Raw genomic sequence first — 22063 nt, 5'->3', positions numbered from 1 at the left:
GTTGTAATAAGGGCTTGATGGCATTATGTTAATAAAAAATAGCTTGGTGGTATGCTAAAAAATTACCCCACTACAAAAACGAGGCTTCATAAGTTCAAGGACTTGAGAAACAAAATATGAGAAATTCAATCATCTTCCGAATAGAAATGACCTATGTTGAAGAGAATTATTTCACTTGCAAACATATGATATTTTATATGTTTAAATGCTTTTCAAAGGTTTATATTTATATATAAAAAGTAATCTATTTAATAATAAAATATTTATAATAATATTTTCTTTAAACCAACGTATTGTTGAAAAACCAAAATTTCTCAATTGCTACCGCTTTCAAGTTTTGACCCACCAAACTTGCCAGCTATCTCCATATTTTTGGTTTTAACTCGCTACTCACCGGTCACCTTCAAGCCTCAACACTCTGATCTTTTTTATCTTTTCCCTCACGGTTCTTTAAAAGCAGCTCCCCTATATGTCGATCTTCTTAAATGTGTGTTTTCCCATCATCTCTTTTCCCAGAAAACATGCTTTTATTTCTTGGAAGAAGATATTTTCCCTTTAAAATTCACCTCCTCTAGGTGGATTCCCATCTGGGTTCTGAATAATCATGACGATTCTTAATAACCCATTCTCCCTCTTGTTCATAGCTTCCATTTCTCTGTTCCTTTTCAGAGTTATTTTGATCAAGACCGGTTTCATTTTTACTTTCAAGAGGAAATGGCGTTGCATCAAAGATTGCTTCCATGTCTACCAGTTCTTCAAAGTTCCAGAATTCAGCGAAAACATGCAAAGAAACCAACTTTATTACAAAGTTCTGCTTTATCTGCATTCTCTCGCTTCCCTTGAAGATTCCGATTTCACCAACCTCTTCGCCGGCAGAAAATCAAACGAAATCCTCCTCCGTCTCGACACTAACCAAATTATCGAAGACGATTTTTTGGGTGCCAAGATGTATTGGATAAATCAAGACAAAACTTTGGTGTTAAAGATTCGAAAATCCGATAAACGAAGAGTTCTCCAGCCGTATCTCCAGCATATTCACACAGTGTTCGATGAATTCGAGGGGAGGAAACGAGAGTTGAAGCTTTACATGAACGTCGTTGATGATCAAAAGGGACGGTGGAGATCCGTTCCGTTCACGCACCCTTCGACGTTCGAAACGACTGCCATGGAATCCGACCTTAAGATCAAAGTCAAATCCGATCTAGAATCTTTTCTCAGAGCCAAACAGTATTATCATAAGCTGGGTCGTGTTTGGAAACGAAGCTATCTCCTTTACGGCGCTTCCGGTACCGGAAAATCAAGCTTCGTCGCAGCGGTGGCTAATTTCTTAAGTTACGATGTTTACGACATTGATTTGACCAAAGTTTCCGACGACTCCGACCTTAAATTTCTCTTGTTACAAACCACGGCCAAGTCGGTGGTAGTCATCGAGGATCTCGACCGGTCCTTGTCGGAGAAATCAACGGCGGTGAGTTCGTCGGGGATTTTAAATTTTATGGATGGGATATTAAGCTCCAGCTGCGGCGAAGAAAGGGTCATGGTCTACACAATGAACGGCAAAGATCACGTTGATCCTGCGATTCTTAGACCCGGAAGGATCGATGTTCATATACATTTTCCTTTATGCGATTTCACGGCTTTTAAGACACTAGCCAATAGTTACCTAGGGCTCAAGGACCATAAGCTGTTCCCGCAAGTAGAGGAGAGTTTCCAAAACGGGTCGAGTTTGAGCCCGGCTGAGATCGGGGAGCTAATGATTGCCAACCGGGGTTCGCCCAGCCGGGCTTTGAAATCGGTTATAAATGCTCTGCAAACGGAGGGCGATGGGAATGGCGGACAGCATGGGAGGAAAGCGGTCGAGGAAAGTGGCGAACCGAGCGGGGTTTTCTGTACGGAAGGTGCAAATGCAGTGAAGGAATTCAAGAAATTGTACGGTTTGTTTAGGGTTAAAAGCAACAGAAAATCTCCATCGTTTAATCTTAACAATGACCTTAAGTCTGGTTTATAGGAAAGCTTAGGTTGTAGTTTTATTCCTTCATTTGGACCTCCGTCGCGAAGGGGCTTTGTAATCACATTGGCTCTTAATGTACCAACACTTTTGATGATGTTAAACAGTAATGGCATCTTGTCTTTATTTTTTTTCTTAGCACATTTCGTCAAATTTACAGTTTGCATTTGAAAACATTATTTTGTATTAGTTAGTAGGAAACAATTGGTTGAGTTGCATTATGGTTGCTAAAGAAAAGTCAGAATTGAGGAAATGGGAAAGACGAGAGGGTATTTGTCTCCAATCATTAGAGGGACAGATGCATTCCTTGTTCAACCATTTGGTGAGCTACAATGAGAGGGGGAGAACATACGTGGAAATTGGTGCAAAAGATTTTGGTGTGAGATTGAAGCATCCAGGATCTCAATTACTCTGAAACCCAAGGACAGTGCTTTTTTCCAAGTTGACTCCTTAAAAACAAACTATGTATTTTTCTCACCTCAATTTTGATTTTTCCCTGTTTTTCGGCTCGACATCATCTTCATCCTTTGTTCTAGTTTGCGTTGCTGCTCAACATTCGAGGAACACCAAGCAATATCCTTTGCAAGCTTATCACTCAACCTCTAATCATAATCTTTGGCTCCTCTATTTGGGGTTTACTTTACTATTACATTTCAAATTTGAAAGTTGATCCAAAATTTAAGAAGGTTAATTTACCTTTAAAAACTAAATTAGTAAAAAGGATAGTTTATTTATATTCATTTTTGTTTGTTTTAATTCATTAAGATCTAAACAACCATTTGTTCATATTTATTTTAAATTTACATTTTATTAAATTATTTTTTATAATTTTTATAAATTATTAATATTTTTTGAATTTTTTACATATTTTTTATATATTTTTTTTAATTTTTAGCGGAAAAGAAGCAGGTGGGTGGGACTGTGGGAGGGTGAAAGACAATTGGGGGAGGGACAAGGACAGGGACGGGGTAGAGATTTTTTATTTTATTTAATTAAATATTACTTATGTGACATCTTTATTGGCTTTTAACTTTTGTTAATAAATGTAATGGTAAGTTAGGGTGTATTTAGTTCAGTTCATTTTTTAATAAAATTGAATTAAATTGTTCCATTCGATTTTTAATTTTTGAAATTAAAATCATATGGAATAAAATTAAAATATTCGAAATTGAAAATTGAGGTTTAGTTTAACGATTTTAAAAAAATTTGAGCTTCGCCAAAACAAAATTTCACATTATCTTGGTCTCAAAAAATCTAATATTGCAATTCTTGGTTTTTCTTTTCATAATAATCATCACACATGCTCTAGATTCATTTATACATTTATAAAGTGAATTAAATATTAAATTAATCTCATAATCATCCATGATATCTGTAGTGGGCCGAATTTGCCCGACCCGAGCAAACAAAACCAAAAACTAAAAAAACAAACAAAACAGGAAAATCAAAAATATTATAATAGGCCTTACAGCCCAAATCCATTGCTTAGACCCAAAACCAAATACAATGGCCCAATACCCTAGCCCAAAAAGCTAAATTAAGGCAGAACCCTAGCTGTTTGCTGGAGCCGCAGTAGTCCGAGTCCCTCAGTGCCTCCGTCCACGCCAAGCCTTCAGCATCGTACGACTAGCGCATAGCCCTCGTACGCCACGCCTGCACCTTCGTACATGCCAACGCATCTCGTACCTGCACACCAAAGACAAAGAGACAACAAACGCAAGAGAAATAGCAAAAAATTGTATATTTTTATTTTCTTCTTCTCTCGCCTATAAAGCCGGGTATTTTTCGATTGTAAATTTCTTCGGATTTTTTACACAAGCAATACGAACTCAACATAAACGCACAATAGGCTATACAGACACAATCAATACATTTTGAAATACAAAAAAAAAGTAACGAGCATTCGAAGGTGATTCTGATTCAAAATTTCTGAGATTTTTCCTTTTCTTCTTGGCTTAGTTTCATTCTTCCTGGAATTTCTTTTTGTTCTTTCGCATTTTGGGTTGTACAAAAGAGAGAGGAAATGAAAACTTACCTCGTGAATACGCCATGAGATCTCCTCTGCTTCTTTGAAATAGGGGTCCGAGGGGAGTGTAAGGCGGAAAGAAAACCACCTTGAGGCTCGAACAGGCTGATCTCCGTTCATTGTGGTGAGATTTGATGACCTAGCCACACCCAATATAGCAGGAAACCCACTCCCCAATCATACTGACCAAGGAGTGAATGGGATAAGTGCAGGTAGGAACAAGAAGACCAAGTATAAGGTGGCAGAAGTCAGGACCCCATTGAGGCGGGTGTAGAAAGAGATGGCCAAGAGAGGATTGATCGCGTTGGATTCAAGGGAAGAATCCGAAGAAAAGAGAAACTACTGTGAGTTTCACGACGAGGTGGGGTATGAAATCCAAGATTGCGTGGAGTTCAAAGCCTTAGTGCAAAACATGATGAACAATAAGGAAATTGAGTTTTATGAAGAGGCCAAAAACCCCGTAGAGGGAGATATATGCGCATCGGAGGGAGAATCGATAGCACAGAATCAAACATCTAACTATCCCGTGGTGATCATTTTGAGACCCAAAAATAATGAAACTGGAGTACAAATGCCACCGAAGGTCATAATCCAAAGACCTGCAGTCTTCCCCTATAAAGACAGCAAAAAGGTCTCATGAAATTATGAGTACAGTGTGACGATACCGGGAAAGGAGGGCCCAGTTGACGCTTCAAGAGGGGACCAAGATAGGGGCTCCTATATACGTAGCGAGAGACGTTACGATACAGCAAATGAGGAGGCACAACCCACAAAAAGAAAAGCTCCAGTGGTCGAGGAAATGAAGGAAAAAGCAACCAAGCCTGTTAACGAGCCAGTTAACGAAGAGGAGGCTAATGAGTTTTTAAAATTCCTAAAGCATAGCGAATACAGTGTGGTAGAACAGCTACGTAAACAACCAGCCCGTATCTCGGTGCCGGCCTTACTTCTAAGCTCGGAAGTTCATCGTAGCGCGCTAATGAAGGTCTTGAATGAAACATACGTTGCCAATGATATCTCCGTTAACAAGTTGGACCGCTTGGTTAGCAACATCAGTTCCGACAACTATATCTTTTTCAATGACGATGAGATACCACCCGGGGGCATGGAGTCGACTAAAACTTTGCATATCACCACGCGCTGTAAAGGGTATACGTTACCAGACGTACTGATTGACAATGGGTCGGCTTTGAACGTCCTGCCATTGACCACGTTGAATAGGTTACCTATAGACAGCTCTCACATGAAGGAGTGCCAGAACATCGTGAAAGCATTTGATAGCATAGAGAGGAAGGTGATGGGCAGAATCGAGGTACCTCTTCAGATCGGGCCAAACACGTATGAGGTGGATTTCCTCGTAATGGATATCAAGCCCTCATACAATTGCTTATTAGGGAGGCCCTAGATACATTCAGCTGGGGCAGTGTCTTCCTCATTGCATCAAAAATTAAAGCTAGTATCGGAGGAGAGGTTGATAACGATCAAGGCTGAGGAGGATATCATTGCAACTGTGAGTAATAATGCGCCCTATTTGGAGACAGATGATGAGGCAATCGAATGTTCTTTCGATCTTTGGAATTTGTTAACGTGTTCATCGCCCAGGGAAGCAAGATTCTGGTGCCAAAATTGTCCAAAACCATAAGGATGAGCCTCTAGTTGACGATTGGAAAAGGGACCCTACCCGGAAGACGACTTGGGAGACATCTATAAGGAAGGGTTGAAACGCCAATGCTAAAGGACAAGAAAGATCGCTTCGACTTAGGATTTAAGCCGGATGTGAAACAAAGGAGGAGGGAGCTAGAAAAGAAGCAGGAAAGAAGGAGAGCACGGTTAACGGGGGAGGAAATCAAATGGGAACCAATGACATTCCCCTATATATCGAAAACATTTGTGTCCGGGGGAATCATTTGTCCCGAGAAAAACACGCCAATGACGGGAGCTATAGAAGAAAGGCTGGAAAGCTTGGACATCAACGTCATATACGAAGAGGAGACTGGAAGAGAAAATTTGTCGGGCATTTACCCCTACACACCTAGAAGTGTTCTGGACAATTGGACTGCGGAAGAGGTTCCTGTAGTTTTTAGAACGGATTCAGAGTAATGTCCAAAACACATTTATTGCTCTAGGCCTAGGAGTAATAAGAATCTTTTGTGAAATAGGCCGATGTTTAAAAACGTTATTTCAATAAAATGCACAATTATTATCATTTTTGAGCAAATATTCTCTCATCCTTTCAATTTCATTCATAACCATACAAATGATTACTTTAGGATTCTTTTATTCTTGAAACATTCTTCTAAATATTCTTTCATTCGTCATCCATAATCATACCACGCAAATAAATGTTTCGAATTCTTTTGATTCTTTGTATCTGCCTTCATCCTCATAACAGGTCCCCAGATATTAATGATACGAGTAACATTGATAGAGACTCAGAATTTCCTTTCGATCGAGATATGTGTATGGAGGATTCTCAGGATTTTGAAGATGACCAAGGCTGTAACCTATCTCCTGATTTGTTGAGGATGGTAGAACAAGACGAGAAACAAATCCTACCTTACAAAGAATCAGTTGAAATTGTGAGCTTAGGAGAAGGACAAGAGGTGAAGATCGAAACATGTATCACTATGGAGATGAAGCAAGACCTTATTGAATTACTTCAAGAATTTAAATATGTTTTCGCATGGTCATACCAAGATATGCCCGGGTTGGACACTGACATCGTAGTACACCGACTCCCCATAAAGGAATAATGTAAGCCAGTTCAGCAAAAACTCTGAAGAATGAGGCTCGATGTCTTGCTAAAAATAAAAGAAGAGGTTCGAAAACAGTTCGACGCCGGATTCCTGAAGGTGGTAAAATACTCAGATTGGGTAGCCAACATCGTCCCCGTCCCTAAGAAAGATAGAAAAGTTCGAATGTGTGTGGAATACAGAGATTTGAATAAAGCCAATCCGAAAGATAATTTCCCACTGCCTCATATCGACACCCTAGTGGACAACACGGCAGGACACTCACTGTTTTCATTCATGGACAGTTTCTCCGGATATAACCAGATCAAGATGCATCCTGAAGATATGGAGAAGACCACATTTGTAACCGTGTAGGGCACGTTCTGCTACAATGTGATGCTGTTTGGACTGAAGAATGCGGGGGCAATTTATTAAAGAGCCATGGTAACCATTTTTCACGACATGATGCATAAAGAAATTGAGGTCTATGTCGATGATATGATCGCTAAGTCTCGAACAGAGAAGGAGGACATACAAGTCCTGAGGAAATTGTTCTTGAGATTGAGAAAGTTCCAACTAAAACTCAACCCCGCCAAATGTACCTTCGGAGCCAAGTCTGGAAAGTTGCTCAGATTCGTGGTTAGCGAGAAAGGGATTGAGATTGATCCAGACAAAGTCAAAGCCATACAAGAGCTATCTCTACCGCGTACCTAGTAGGAGGTTCGAGGCTTTCTAGGAAGGTTAAATTACATTGCTCGGTTCATTTCACAACTGACCGAGAAATGTGACCCTGTCTTTCGCCTCCTCAAGAAACATAACCCAGGTGAATGGGATGAAGAATGCCAAAGGGCCTTCGACAAGGTCAAACAGTACTTATCCAATGCCCCAGTGCCGATGCCACCTATCCCCGATAAGTCGTTGATACTGTATTTGGCAGTATTGCGTACTGGGTCAGCATGATGAGTCAGGAAGGAAAGAAAAAACTATTTACTATCTTAGTAAAAAGTTCACAGAATGTGAGGCAAGGTACCCGCCGATAGAGAAGTTGTGTTGTGCCCTAATTTGGACAACCCGAAGACTGAGGCAGTATATGTTGTATCACACCACTTGGCTCATCTCAAAATTAGACCCCTTAAAGTACATGATGGAGTCAACAGCTTTGAATGGAAGGATGGCCCGATGGCAGATTCTGCTCTCCAAATTCGACATAGTTTATGTGAATCAGAAGGAAGTAAAAGGGAGTAAAATAGCAGATTTTCTAGCTAGTAGAGCTTTGGAAGACTATGAGCCTTTGAAGTTCGACTTTTCGAATGAAGACCTAATGAGTGTTGCTACCACTGAAGAAGGTGCTTTGGAAGAACTTCCTTGGAAACTAAACTTCGATGGGGCATCAAACGCCGTGGGTAATGGAATTGGGGCAGTATTGGTGTCCCCAAACGGAGATCATTATCCATTCACTAGTAAATTGGATTTTGATTGCACGAATAACATGGCAGAATATGAAGCGTGCATTATGGGAATCCGTACAGCCATAGAACGGAAGATTAAAATGCTAGAGGTGTATGGGGATTCTGCGCTAGTGATTTATCAACTCAAGGGAGAATGAGAGACCAGAAACCCCAAGTTGATCGATTATCGAAAACTGGTCCTAGAATTGGTTAAAGAGTTTGAGGACATTACCTTCCACTACCTTCTACGAGACAAAAATCAGATGGCTGATGCTTTGGCTACCTTAGCTTCCATGATCAAGGTGAACAAACAAGAAGATGTCAAACCTATCCGAATGAGCATTTATGAAACTTCGGCCCACTGTTATAATATTGAAGAGGATGAAGAAAAAGATGATTAGCTTTGGTATCACGATATATTGCAATACATGAGGAATCGTGAATACCCTGACCAGGCAAGCGAGAATGACAAAAGGACGCTGAGAAGATTGGCCATCGACTATGTTTTAGATGGGGATATCCTATACAAAAGAAGAAAGGATCAAGTGCTACTAAGATGTGTAGACGCTGTAGAGGCTAAGAAAATTTTGGAAGAAGTCCATGAAGGTGTCTGTGGGACACACGCTAATGGTTTTACAATGGCCAGGCAAATTATGAGATTCGGGTACTATTGGTCCATCATGGAAGGAGACTGTGTCAATTACGCCAAGAGATGCCATAAATGCCAAATCTACGGAGACAAAATTCATGTGCCTCCTTCATTGCTGCATGTCATGGTTTTCCCATGGCCATTCTCTATGTGGGGAATGGATGTGATTGGACCAATATCGCCGAGAGCTTCCAATGGGCATCGGTTCATCTTTGTGGTTATCGACTATTTCACCAAATGGGTAGAAGCCGCCTCGTATGCTAGTGGTACAAAATCAGCAGTGAGGAGGTTCCTAAAAAAAGAGATCATATGTTGATATGGAATGCCGGAGAGGATCATATCTGACAACGCATTAAACTTGAACAACAGTACAATAGTAGAAATCTGCAGTCAATTTAAGATCAGACATCACAACTCGTCACCATATCGCCCGAAGATGAATGGGGCAGTGGAAGCAGCCAATAAAAATATTAAGAAAATCGTGGGGAAGATGACCGAGACTTACAGATATTGGCATGAGAAGTTACCGTTTGCCTTCTTTGCTTATCGAACGTCAGTCAGAACTTCAACCGGGGCAACCCCTTTCTCTTTAGTCTACGAAATGGAAGCGGTGTTACCGATCGAAGTCGAGATCCCGTCCCTTTGAGTGTTGTCAGAGTTAAAGTTAGAAGAAGCCGAGTGGATCCAGTCTCGATATGATCAATTGAACCTAATTGAAGAAAAGAGGCTAAGAGCTATCCGTCATGGTCAGATGTACCAAAAGCGAATGATGCGGGCTTATGAAAAAAAGGTTCACCCTAAAGAATTCCATGAAGGAGACTTGGATTTGAAAAAGATCCTTCCCATACAGAAGGATTTTCGAGGGAAATAGATGCCTAATTGGGAAGGGCCTTACGTGGTGAAGAAAGCTTTCTCCGGAGGAGCATTGATTCCAGCCGAGATGGACGGTAGAAACTTGCCTAATCCTGTAAACTCAGATTCGGTCAAGAAGTATTTTACTTGAAGAAAGAGAGGCCAGAGTGAAAACCCGCAAAGGGCACTTTGAGACCAAAGTGGCTTTTGAGTTGAAAACCCGAAAACTGGCAGCTTAAATTTTAAATATGGGGCATATGGTAGTCTTGTCCTCCCGAAATCAGCAAGACAGAAGAATAGTACACTTTGGAGCATCAACAAAATACACAAGATCTCCTGAATACACATTTGGTTCGAATGAGCCTTTGAGAAATTGGAATAGTGAAACTCGTGCTGCGATATTTGGGGCACCTCTTTTCTCATTTTTATTTTGTGCTTTAGCAAATTTGCTATCCTGTTTGATGTATTCACTTCGAGTTTTACTCAATAAAATTTTGTTTTGTCCATTATGATAAGCTCCTTCGAGCATTTTTGTTGAAATCGCGATTTTTAAACATGTAATATTCACACAAAAGATGTTATACATATTACTCTGGAAAGTCTTTAAATAGTACAAGGACCTGAAACAGGGCCGCTAGTTAGGACTAACCAGGTTCAAAGTTGGAAAACATTGAGATAAGAGTAGTCCAAATTATGACTATTTCTTCAAATTTTCTGTCAGAGATAACGACTAAGCAAGAAGACGCGATAGCACATCAATGATGGAACCCGGACGAATTATGAGCAATGATACCTTAAGCGTTTAAAAAGGAATCACTCTCATAACATTTCTACATTCATAATCATTCATTTAGTTAGGAGCACTTGATTTATTTTGATCATAGTGTTCTAATTACTTGACATAAACACCACGTATAGTTAGGGGTATTGGATTCATTTTGATCATGGCACCCTAATTGTTTGGCATACACAGATACAGGAAACCAATTCTACAAATCATGTATTTAGAAGACAGTGTAGCAATATTGGCAAATCCTACAGATCTTGTTTCCCTAAAGTTGCAGTGAAGCAGATCAAAGACGGCGAATCTTGGCTTCCTAAAGTTGCAGTGAAGCAGATTTAAGCCACAAACCTAGCTCCCTAAAGTTGAAGTGGAGTAGGTTGAAATTTTAGGTCTTGTTTCCCTAGAGTTGCAGTGAAGCAGATCGAAGACGGTGAATCTTGGCTTCCTGAAGTTGCAGTGAAGCAGATTTAAGCCACCAACCTAGCTCCCTAAAGTTGTAGTGGAGTAGGTTGAAATTTTAGGTCTTGTTTCCCTAGAGTTGCAGTGAAGCAGATCAAAGACGGTGAATTTTGGCTTCCTGAAGTTGTAGTGAAGCAGATTTAAGCCACTAACCTAGCTCCCTAAAGTTGTAGTGGAGTAGGCTGAAATTTTAGGTCTTGTTTTCCTGAAGTTGTAGTGAAGCAGATCGAAGACGGTGAATCTTGGCTTCCTGAAGTTGCAGTGAAGCAGATTTAAGCCACCAACCTAGCTCCCTAAAGTTTTAGTGGAGTAGACTAAAATTTTAGGTCTTGTTTCCCTGGAGTTACAGTGAAGCAGATCGAAGACGGCGAATCTTAGCTTCCTGAAGTTGCAGTGAAGCAGATTTAAGCCACGTGAAGCAGATTTAAGCCACCAACCTAGCTTCCTAAAGTTGTAGTGGAGTAGGCTAAAATTTTAGATCTTGTTTCCCTGAAGTTGCAGTGAAGCAGATCGAAGACGGTGAATCTTGGCTTCCTGAAGTTGCAGTGAAGAAGATTTAAGCCACCAACCTAGCTCCCTAAAGTTGTAGTGGAGTAGGCTGAAATTTTAGGTCTTGTTTCCCTGAAGTTGCAGTGAAGCAGATCGAAGACGGTGAATCTTGGCTTCCTAAAGTTGCAGTGAAGCAGATTTAAGCTACCAACCTAGCTCCCTAAAGTTGTAGTGGAGTAGGCTGAAATTTTAGGTCTTGTTTCCCTGGAGTTGTAGTGAAGCAGATCGAAGACAGCGAATCTTGGCTTCTTGAAGTTACAGTGAAGCAGATTTAAGCCACTAACCTAGCTTCCTAAAGTTATAGCGGAGTAGGCCGAAGATTGCAGATCTTATCTCTAATAGAGCAGATTAAGGAAAATGAGCCTTAACCCCCTAAGTATTAGGGCAACAGGCCGAAGATTGCAAGATCTTGTCTCCCCGAAGTTGCGGTGAAGCAGATCGAAGTCACGACCCTTATCTCTCTGAAGTTACAATAGAGCAGGATAAAAAACACACAAACCATGTCTCCCTAAAGTTGCAGCGGAGCATATTGAAGCTACTTGAAGAAAAGGAGCACCAAAAGAAATCGAGACTCAACAGATCCTGGAAAAATTGGCCCACTGATAGTCTTTGCTCCATTCTTGTTACACGACAATGAGCAAAGAGGGGCAGCTGTAGTGGACCAAATTTTCCCGGCCCGAGCAAACAAAACCAAAAACCAAAAAAACAAACAAAACAAGAAAATCAAAAATATTATAACAGCCCTTATAGCCCAACTACAGAAACAACAGCCCAAATCCATTGCTTAGACCCAAAACCAAATACAATGGCCCAATACCCTAGCCCAAAAAACTAAATCAAGGCAGAACCCTAGCTGTTTACTGGAGCCACAGCAGTCCGAGTCCCTCAGTGCCTCCGTCCACGCCAAGCCTTCAGCATTGTACGACCAGCGCATAGCCCTCGTACGCCACGCCTGCACCTTCGTACATGCCAACGCATCTCGTACCTGCACACCAAAGACAGAGAGACAACAGACGCAAGAGAAATAGCAAAAAATTGTATATTTTTATTTTCTTCTTCTTTCGGCTATAAAGCCGGGTATTTTTCGATTGTAAAGTTCTTCGAATTTTTTACACAAGCAATACGAACGCAACATAAATGCACAATAGGCTATACAGACACAATCGATACATTTTGAAATACAAAAAAAAAGCAACGAGCATTCGAAGGTGATTCCGATTCAAAATTTATGAGATTTTTCCTTTTCTTCTTGGCTTAGTTTCATTCTTCCTGGAATTTCTTTTTGTTCTTTCGCATTTTGGGTTGTACAAAAGAGAGAGGAAATGAAACCTTACCTCGTGAATACGCCGTGAGATCTCCTCTGTTTCGTTGAAATCGGGGTCCGAAGGGAGTGTAAGGCGGAAAAAAAACCACCTTGAGGCTCGAACAGGCTGATCTCCGTTCATTGCGGTGGATTGGCATGGCAGATGGAGGGTCAAAGTTCGTTTGAGGGGAGTAAAAATGGAGGCTAGGGTTTGGGGGCTAGCTTAATCTGCCGATTGAGTCGTTTTATAAGACCTCAAACGGTGTCGCATTGACATCCAAGCCCGACCCGATTCGATTCCAAACCCGACGACCCGCGTGTTTTTTGCAGTGAGGGATTATTTGCACACTAAATCCCTCCCTTTTGTGCCGCACTTTAATGAGCCCATATATGCATTTCATTGTTTTTTTAAATTATCTCTACAATTTTTGTGCGTTTACAATTTGGCCCATATTTAAACACTGCGCCTTGGGAGCCGGTATATTTCTAGTTTAGGTCCCTCTACATTTGCGCGCTTTAATTATCGATCCCTTTATTATTCTTGTTTTATTTTCAAATTGTCCCTGTAGTTTTAGTTTAATTCCAGTTAAGTTTTCTTTATTTATTTATTTATTTTTTGTTGTAGCCTTTTATCCTTAATTATTCACTTACATATTTTAAAATACTTAGGAAATTGTTTCGTTCTTATTGTAAATCTTTTTGTAATATCATCTTCACATTTTGTATGTTTCATGTAACTGTTTTATATGTGCTATTATGTATACACATATACTTTATATTAAAGTCTTTTTATATACTATTATCAACCTCATATTATTCTTGTCATATGATTCCTTAAATTTATTTTTGTACTTTATTATATAATCCTATAAAATACATCTTTTAAATTATTATTGTATATATGTATATATACCCATATGTAACTATATATGTCTATTTATTTATTTTCTTTTAAATTTTTCTGTTTAAAGTGTTCTTCTATATGTATATATATATTATAACAAGGCTCATTTTACTAATCCTATATTATTTTGCATATATAATTTCTTAAATTTACTCCCACTCTTTATTGTATAATCTTACATAATATATCTCTCAAATCACTATTATATAATTTGTCATAAAATTAGTTTAAGCATGCATGTATTTCTATGTTTTTACAAATAATTATTTTTAAATTTTTTTATATATGCATATAATTTGTAGGACCATTATGTTTTTAAAGATTATATCGTATTACACATTTTTATTATTATTATTTGTAATATATTTTAAATTTTCCATACCACAAATCCTCGTTTTTTAAACCAATATTATTTAATGTTTTTGTATGATATCCGATTAAAACATTCATTTTATAATAGGTATTAAGTATATATCCCTAGTTCTTTTTACAAATAGATTTAAAATGCATCAATTCATTAATTTGCATGTCGTATAAATTATTGGTTCATTAGATTGCCTTTGTTCAGACATCATTTTATACTACTTTGACTTTTAAATTCTATTTTGTTTTACATGTATTTTGTTGGTTGTTCTATATTGTGGCATATACATTATCATCGCATGGTATTCATCTTATTGATATGTCAATTATTATTCATACGTGATTGAAATTGGATCATAATTTTTAGATTAATTATATTTAATTGCTTATTCTGCTAGTCGATTAATATTCTTATTCATCAAGCATCGTACCATCATATGTGCCTTTTACCCCATATCATCGTTTCACTTAATTTTTGAAATGTGGTTCTATAAAACCCAAATTTTATGATTAATTTCGTATTATTTTAAATAGAATTAATACTCTTAAGCTAGCTTTATAATCATTCATTCAAAAATTCTTCAAAACGAAGACGAGATTTGATGTTTGGCAATTAGCGGAATCGTGCCCTAACGTGTTGGGTTGCAATTTCGCGTTTGCTCAAAATAATCGAATATCACTTCAAAATTTCACTCATGTCTTTTAAAAATCCCTTAAACGAAGGCGATATGCGATATTTGGCAATTCGCGAAATTGTGCCTAACGTGTTGGGTTGCAATTTCGCGTTTGCTCAAAATAATCAAATATCACTTCAAAATTTCACTCATGTCTTTTAAAAATCCCTTAAACGAAGGCGATATGCGATATTTGGCAATTCGTGGAATCGTGCCCTAACGTGTTGGGTTGCAATTTCCCACTTGTTTAAAATAATCAAATATCCCTTCAAAATTTCACTCAGGTCTTCTAAAAATCCTTTTAAACAAAGGTAATACTTGGTGTTTGACAATTCGAGAATCATGCCCTATCGTGCTGGGTTGTGATTTCTCGTTTGTTCAAAACAATTGAATATTCCTTTAGGTTTTTATTCATGTTTATTAAAAACCTTTCAAAACGAAGGCGATGTTCGATGTTTGGCGATTTGAGAATCGAGCCCTATCGTGCTGGGTTGCGCTTTTTCATTTGCTTAAAACAATCGAAGATCCCTTCGGAATTTCACTCGTATTTTCTAAGGTGAGGCAATGTTCGATGTTCGGAAATTCGAGGAATTGTGCCCTACTGTGCTGGGTTTCGGTTTTTCTTTGGACCAAATAGTTGGGCATCCTTTTGTTAATTTCAAATTATAGACTTTCGGACGTCGAAACAAGAAGATTTTTGGCAACCCACTCGGGTTATTCAAACGTTATTAACAAGAACCACATTTCAAAAACATTTTTAATTTTAGACATAAGGACAGTATTTAATCGATTTGGTACCAATTTTGGGCGTAATGAGGGTGCTAATCCTTCCTCATTCGTAACCGACTCCCGAGCCCGTTTTCTCATATTTTCGTAGACCAGAATTGTTGTTTTAGTAAACCAAAAATGTTTTATTAAAATAACCAAATTCCTAGGTAACCCGATCATACCAAAATAAAAGGATCGGTGGCGACTCCACATTTCTGTTTTTCAAAAGTCGATCCCCCATTTTTCATTTCATTAAAATTTTAATAGAAAAGGGTGGTTTCGACAATATCATTTAAAAATCATTTTAAATTTTCGACAATATCATTTAAAAATCATTTTAAATTAAGTTATTAAGTTTATAAATCATTTAAAATTTTAAAAGGAAAGCTTCTACATAAATCAGTAATATACGTAATGTTTTATTGTGCCATTTCTTTTAATTAGTTGCTAACTTTAATAAGTTATAATTGAGTCATTACATACCTAAAATATAGTGAGTCATTACAATATGTCAATATAATTGATTTGATTCATAACTATCAAATATATAAAATAGACAAGGCGTGTATAATTGTTTATTATAAATAAAATATTATTTAAGTTTAATAAATTATTTTCTTAAAATTAGATTTATACTTATACTTATAATTATTATATTTAAGAAATGATCACTATTCTAATACAAAACAACACTTTCATAACTTTTTTACGAAATATTTTATAATTTAAATTTTAGCATAATCATATCTAGTTTTTAATAATAATAGTAATAATTGTAACATCCCATACCCGACTCAATCATCGGGTTCGAGCTATAAGGTGTTACATTTATTGTCGGAGTAGCTACGATCAAATCACAATCTGATTCACAACATTAAACATTTAATTATAAGTAAAACAAGTTTATAAAACAATACGTAATTATTTTCGGGTCTGATACGAGCTTACAAAAGATCTAACTGAAGGCAAATTAGAACTAAACTGTAATGTTTACAAAATTCCAAGTTGACGTCACAACGTTGAGAGTTCCTTGTTGCGACGCAACATACTAATTTCTCTTTTCGTTACAACAATCTATTCGCGACATCGTGTCGTGGCATTATGATGTGATCTCGTCGCGGCGACCAAAGCTCGACATCACGACATGACATACTATTTTTAAGGATACCAACTTGACACCAACCTACAAGCACCAAATCATCCCAAATACACATTTTTGGCCAAAACATGAACAAACCTTTAAAATATATATTTAATCATTTAAGCCAAAATATAAGATCTTTATAATTCAAACATGAACAAAAACACCTTATTCAATGGTGTACCAATGTCACATTACCTAGCACAATTCAGTCAAACCTTTAACATATATGTTTAATCATTTAAGCCATGAATAAATAAACATTTTATACATTTCAACCATGCCTTAAACTTAATTACATACAACATTCATGTAACGGCCTGATTTTCAATGGTACTAGAAAAAGGCAGTTTTAGAATCCCATTTCCGTAAACCGGTCAAAAATTATTAAATATTAATATTTACGAGGATAATATAAAGATATGTTAAAGTTTGGTTCAAATTAAAAGTTAATTAAGGCTTAGGGACTAAATCGTAAAGTCCAATCACTATAGAATTTTAATTAGCCAAAGGTCTAAAATGGTAATTATGTAACACCCCAATACCTAACCTGATTACTAGGTCTAATTTACAAAATGTCACATTTGTTGCCAGAGCAACTACGATTAAGTCACAATGAATTTGTACAATTTAATGGTTAAAAACAAACAAATATACATCCAATCCAATATACAATCATTAACTGGTCTTACACGAGCTTACAAAAGCTCTAAAGCTAACCCGAAATCAAGCAAGGACTAATTTGTAAGAGTTTCAAAAATCTTGAGTTGACATTACGACGTGAGAGGGTACCTCATCGTGACGATAGATTTCCTCGTCGTACTGTAGCTTGGAGTTTAAGACGACATACGTGTGACGTTGTAACATCACATGCTATTTCTGCGTTTTTTTGTTCGCAAAACTTGAAAATTTTCAAATACACTGACCAATATTATTCAATCACTTTTCAGTAATACTTATATACAAATTTAATAGCTTTAACTAGTGCAAAATATTATTCAACATGTATCATTTCCAACTTTATCAACATTATCTTTTCAATCATTAACAACATGTCTTACTCATTCAATTACATATCAACATGTTACATAGCATAGCATATCCAACAAATACAAATGACCATATGCCTCTTACCTATCCATTTCAATATTCAATCATCCATTTGGCCAAGTAATTCTTTAGCAAGGATACCTATAATACTGTAATCAACTAATAGGTAGTTCCATACCATTTCATGTTTCAATACCAATTCATATGACTTAAATGCACTCCAACCGTTACCAAAACATGCCATCTTTAAGTAATTATCAACATATCATATCATATTTCCATATCAATTTTGCATTCACACATCATTATATACACTAGTCAATTCCCAAATCAAACATTCCAAACATAGCAAAAATACAAAAGGACTCCTCTAGGTACATGCCATTTAATTAACAAAATAAATTTAATTTGATCCCTAATGTACGAAATCAATAGTTAAGCTTTACAATTTAGTCATTTTCTTAAGCTAAGCTTAATTTCTAACAAATTTACACCAATTGCATCTAATTCTCAACAATGGTAACTTTATAAAACTTTAACATTTTTCCAAATTAGTACATGGACTAGCTAAATCAAACTCTTATGATTCAATTTCCATGAAAAAAAAAAAGACTAGGGACTTACTTGAATTAAAGGACAAAAGTTGAAGCCCTTAAAAATGGCATCCTCTTTTCTTTTATTCTTTGCTTGGACTGTTGGAGAAGATGATATTTCATCTCTCCTTCCACTTATTTTACCTATATATACTTAGATTAAAGCTTAATTAAAATTAATTAATAATATTTTTATCTTAATTAATCTTATTTTACTTAATTAATCAACATGATCCATTACCGTCCACTATCTCTTATTTTTGCATGGTCTAATTGTTATTTTGGTCCTTTGGATAATTTTAATTTAAGTCCCCAATTCATTTCCAAATTAAAAATTTATAACGATTGATTTTTATAATTTAGTCCCTGGGCATTAATTAACTACAATTTCGGCTAAATTATTTAATGAAATTACAAATCATTAATATATTAACTCCATAAATATCTCTATTTAATATTTACGGAAACAGAGTCCCGAAACCGTATTTTTGGACACTACTAGAAATCGTGTCATTACAATAATAATACAATTAAATGAATTAGTCCATGTAAACATTGAAATAATCAATTTATTATTCTATTAGAATTATTCCTTTAAATATGGATTTCTTTCATTCAGGTTGATTTGAAAAAAATGGGTTCCATGTGGAAAAACCAAACCCAAACCTAAATTGTACGATTTAGGTGATAACATCAACTCGAAACTAAACCAAACATTACAAAACTTGAACCCTAAATGTAAGGACATTGATTACGAAATTATAGTTTAGGTAGATAGTTTGACAAAAATAAATAAATACCTAACTCAAAAAAGGTATAGTTTAAGGGTTGTTAATTTAATTAAGCCTACTTAAAACAATAAATATCCATTATTTACAAAAATACCTATATTCTAACAAATGTCATTGTTGGGTGGGTTGGTTGTTGAGTTTATCATATCTATAATTGTTGAAGCCCAAATTCTTCACCCTGTGCATTTTGTTTTCTATGTTACTTAAAACGATAACATGGAAGGATTTAAAATGCAATGTGTTGGAAAAATTGCTTTTATGAGAACTTTGAGGCATATTCTCGATAGGTAAATGTGGTGAATTATGGTTTCATTTTCTACTCCATGAGACCTTTACAACAGTATATCATATGCTCAAACTGGTTGGGTAATGAATAAGAAATTGATGCTCAGAGTAAGCTATTTGGAAATATTGTTAAGGAAAAGTAAAAACTTGGATCCCACATTGGTTAAATACCAAGTGTGAGATGTGTCTATATATGTGGACTCTCTTGAAAAGTAATTGAATGACTAAGTTTGTAACATTGTCTCACGCGCAAAGGGGGGTGCAGGTCCAAGCCCGATGAGGTTAGGGTGCACCCGCACGACGTGAGCAACGTGAAATATCCAATCCGGTTGGGCCCAAATGGGCCTGTGAATATTTTAAGCCCAACACAAATTTATTTTTCCTTAACAGACATAATCTGCTTATATACGGACTGATTTGATTTAATTTTTAAATCAAATTGATTTTTGGCTCCTTAATGGTAGATTTTATGTTTGTTTTCAAAATTTTCCACTATCCTAAATGCCTACAAAAGGTTGTGTATTCTGGAGGATTAAACCTACATTTGAATAATTTCTTATACCAAAATTATGTTCATTTCAAAACTCTTCCTTTTCCTCTCCATTTTTACAAACATTTCGGTGATAGAAAAAGGCAAAGTTCGTTCGTTGATCGTTGTAGAGGTGCTACTATTTTGATCACTATTGTAACTCCCCTATACCATGTTCGACCCAAGGAACCTGATATAGGAATATTGCATTTGGTGCCAAAGTGATTTTGGCTAATCATTAAATATATTTGAACATAAAAACAAATAATAAATTTAAATAATTTATATTTTAGTCCCTACTACTACTTGGAACATACTTGATTTTCCTAAGTACATGTCATTCTATTCAAAATTTTAAAACATACCCTCTTGATACTTGGAGATGTGATGAGATAAATGCTCGCAATCTCAAATACAACTCTTCAAAATTATTGTACCTAATCTGCGCACGGAAACAAGCCGTACGCTGAGTATACATTCAATGGTATTACTATAATTCAAATAATTAAGGTAAAAACAATAAATATGCACATTTAATCTTACCACCATTTATTTTCAATGAATCATTCATGCATTTAAACTTTAAATTTTCTTAATAATATCTATCTTGAATAGCTTTTCTTCATTTTAATTTACATATCTATTTACTATATCAATATTCATTTCATGCATTTCATCAATAACCATTTCATAAACCATTATTTCATACATGTCATTTCCATATCCCAATTCAATATCTTATTCCATTTCATATCTAAAATATTATAACATTAGTCTTTCAATAATCAGTTCATACGTTATTCTATCATTTCTTATTAATAGCTATTTCCAAATAGCACTTCTTTACTTAGATTTAAACATCATCTCACTATATCAAAAATCATATTATTTTTTAATATTTCATTTTAATATCTTATTTCAATTCTTATTCAAAATCACTCAATATCTTTTCTATTACCAATTCATTTATTTACCCCTATTAACACGACTTGGACTTTAGCGAATACACGGATCCAACCAAAACACACCAGTATGACACCCAGTGCCTCATCGAATAGTTCGAAGCAATAGTTGACACCCAGTGTCTCATCGGCCAAGCTAAAGTAAGTTAGTACCCAGTGCCTCTTCGAATCTATCCGAAGTAACAGTATGACACCCAGTGTCTCATTGACTCGAGGTTGAAGTATTCCTAAACACTTCTAATCCTATTTCATGCTAACTATATCCGACTCAGCCTGACTAGTTAATAGGAAATTCAAAACAGATTTCAAATTCACTCAATATTTATATCAATTTCACTTCAATCACAATTTCTCATACTTTCAATTCAAATCACTTTCCACTTTCCAATCAATATACATTTCAAATACTCGCATATATTCATAATTCAATTCAATTTTATTCAATTTAATATCAATACTCACCTCATTTTACTTATCATGCATTTTAATTAAAATATAACAATTAATAATGAATAGATTTAAATTATAGTAATACAAACCGTATATCCTCGTGTTATTCCTCGTCAACTTTCTCTTTCCCCTTCTTAGCTGATGTTTCCGGCACGATGTTAGCTACGAAAATTAAAATGATTTAAAATTATCAAAACAACACCAATTCACATCAAATACTTTGATTTTCTATTTAACTTTTGCCTAAAAATTCCAATTTAATCTCTAACTAAAATTTTCTCCTTTTTCATCTCCATTCACTCTTTATTTTCACTCAATTTCTACTTATAACTAAACTTAACTATCTAATTTTGTTCATAAAACTCTAATTTCAAAATTCTCTCAATTTAGTCCCTATTACACAAAACTTATAACTTATTTTACAATTTAATCATTTAACCAATTCTAACTTAAAATTTTATCAATTTAACCCTAATTTATCAATTTGATCAACATGAACTATGTCTAAAAATACAATAACTTCTAAAATTTTAACATAAATCAAGTAGTAGTTTGTTCTAAGATTCCAAAACTCTAAAATCATAAGAAAATGAACTAAATTAACTTACCAAATTAGATTGGAAGTTGGAACCTTTAAAACCTTATTTTTCCTTTTCTTTTCTTTCTTTCTCCCTTCTCGGTTTCGTCCCTTGCTATATTCTGTTTCTTTTCATTCTTTTGTTTTGTTTTATTTAGTTTACTCATAA

The 22063-nt window shown here is 36.0% G+C and overlaps 1 protein-coding gene across 1 annotated transcript; it reads left to right on the top strand.

The window, feature by feature from the left end:
- The first annotated feature begins 205 nt into the window (after positions 1-205).
- LOC108467906 (AAA-ATPase At2g46620-like) lies at positions 206-2146 on the top strand. The gene has a single exon (XM_017768723.2). The coding sequence runs from the start codon at positions 605-607 to the stop codon at positions 2006-2008; it is 1404 nt and encodes a 467-aa protein (XP_017624212.1). The 5' UTR covers positions 206-604; the 3' UTR covers positions 2009-2146.
- The last annotated feature ends 19917 nt before the right edge of the window (positions 2147-22063 follow it).

The sequence above is a fragment of the Gossypium arboreum genome, chromosome 8 (assembly GCF_025698485.1).
Source record: "Gossypium arboreum isolate Shixiya-1 chromosome 8, ASM2569848v2, whole genome shotgun sequence".
Taxonomy (NCBI): Eukaryota; Viridiplantae; Streptophyta; class Magnoliopsida; order Malvales; family Malvaceae; genus Gossypium; species Gossypium arboreum.
The sequence above is the reverse complement of the archived record's forward strand: the minus strand, read 5'-3'. Positions and strand labels throughout refer to the sequence as shown.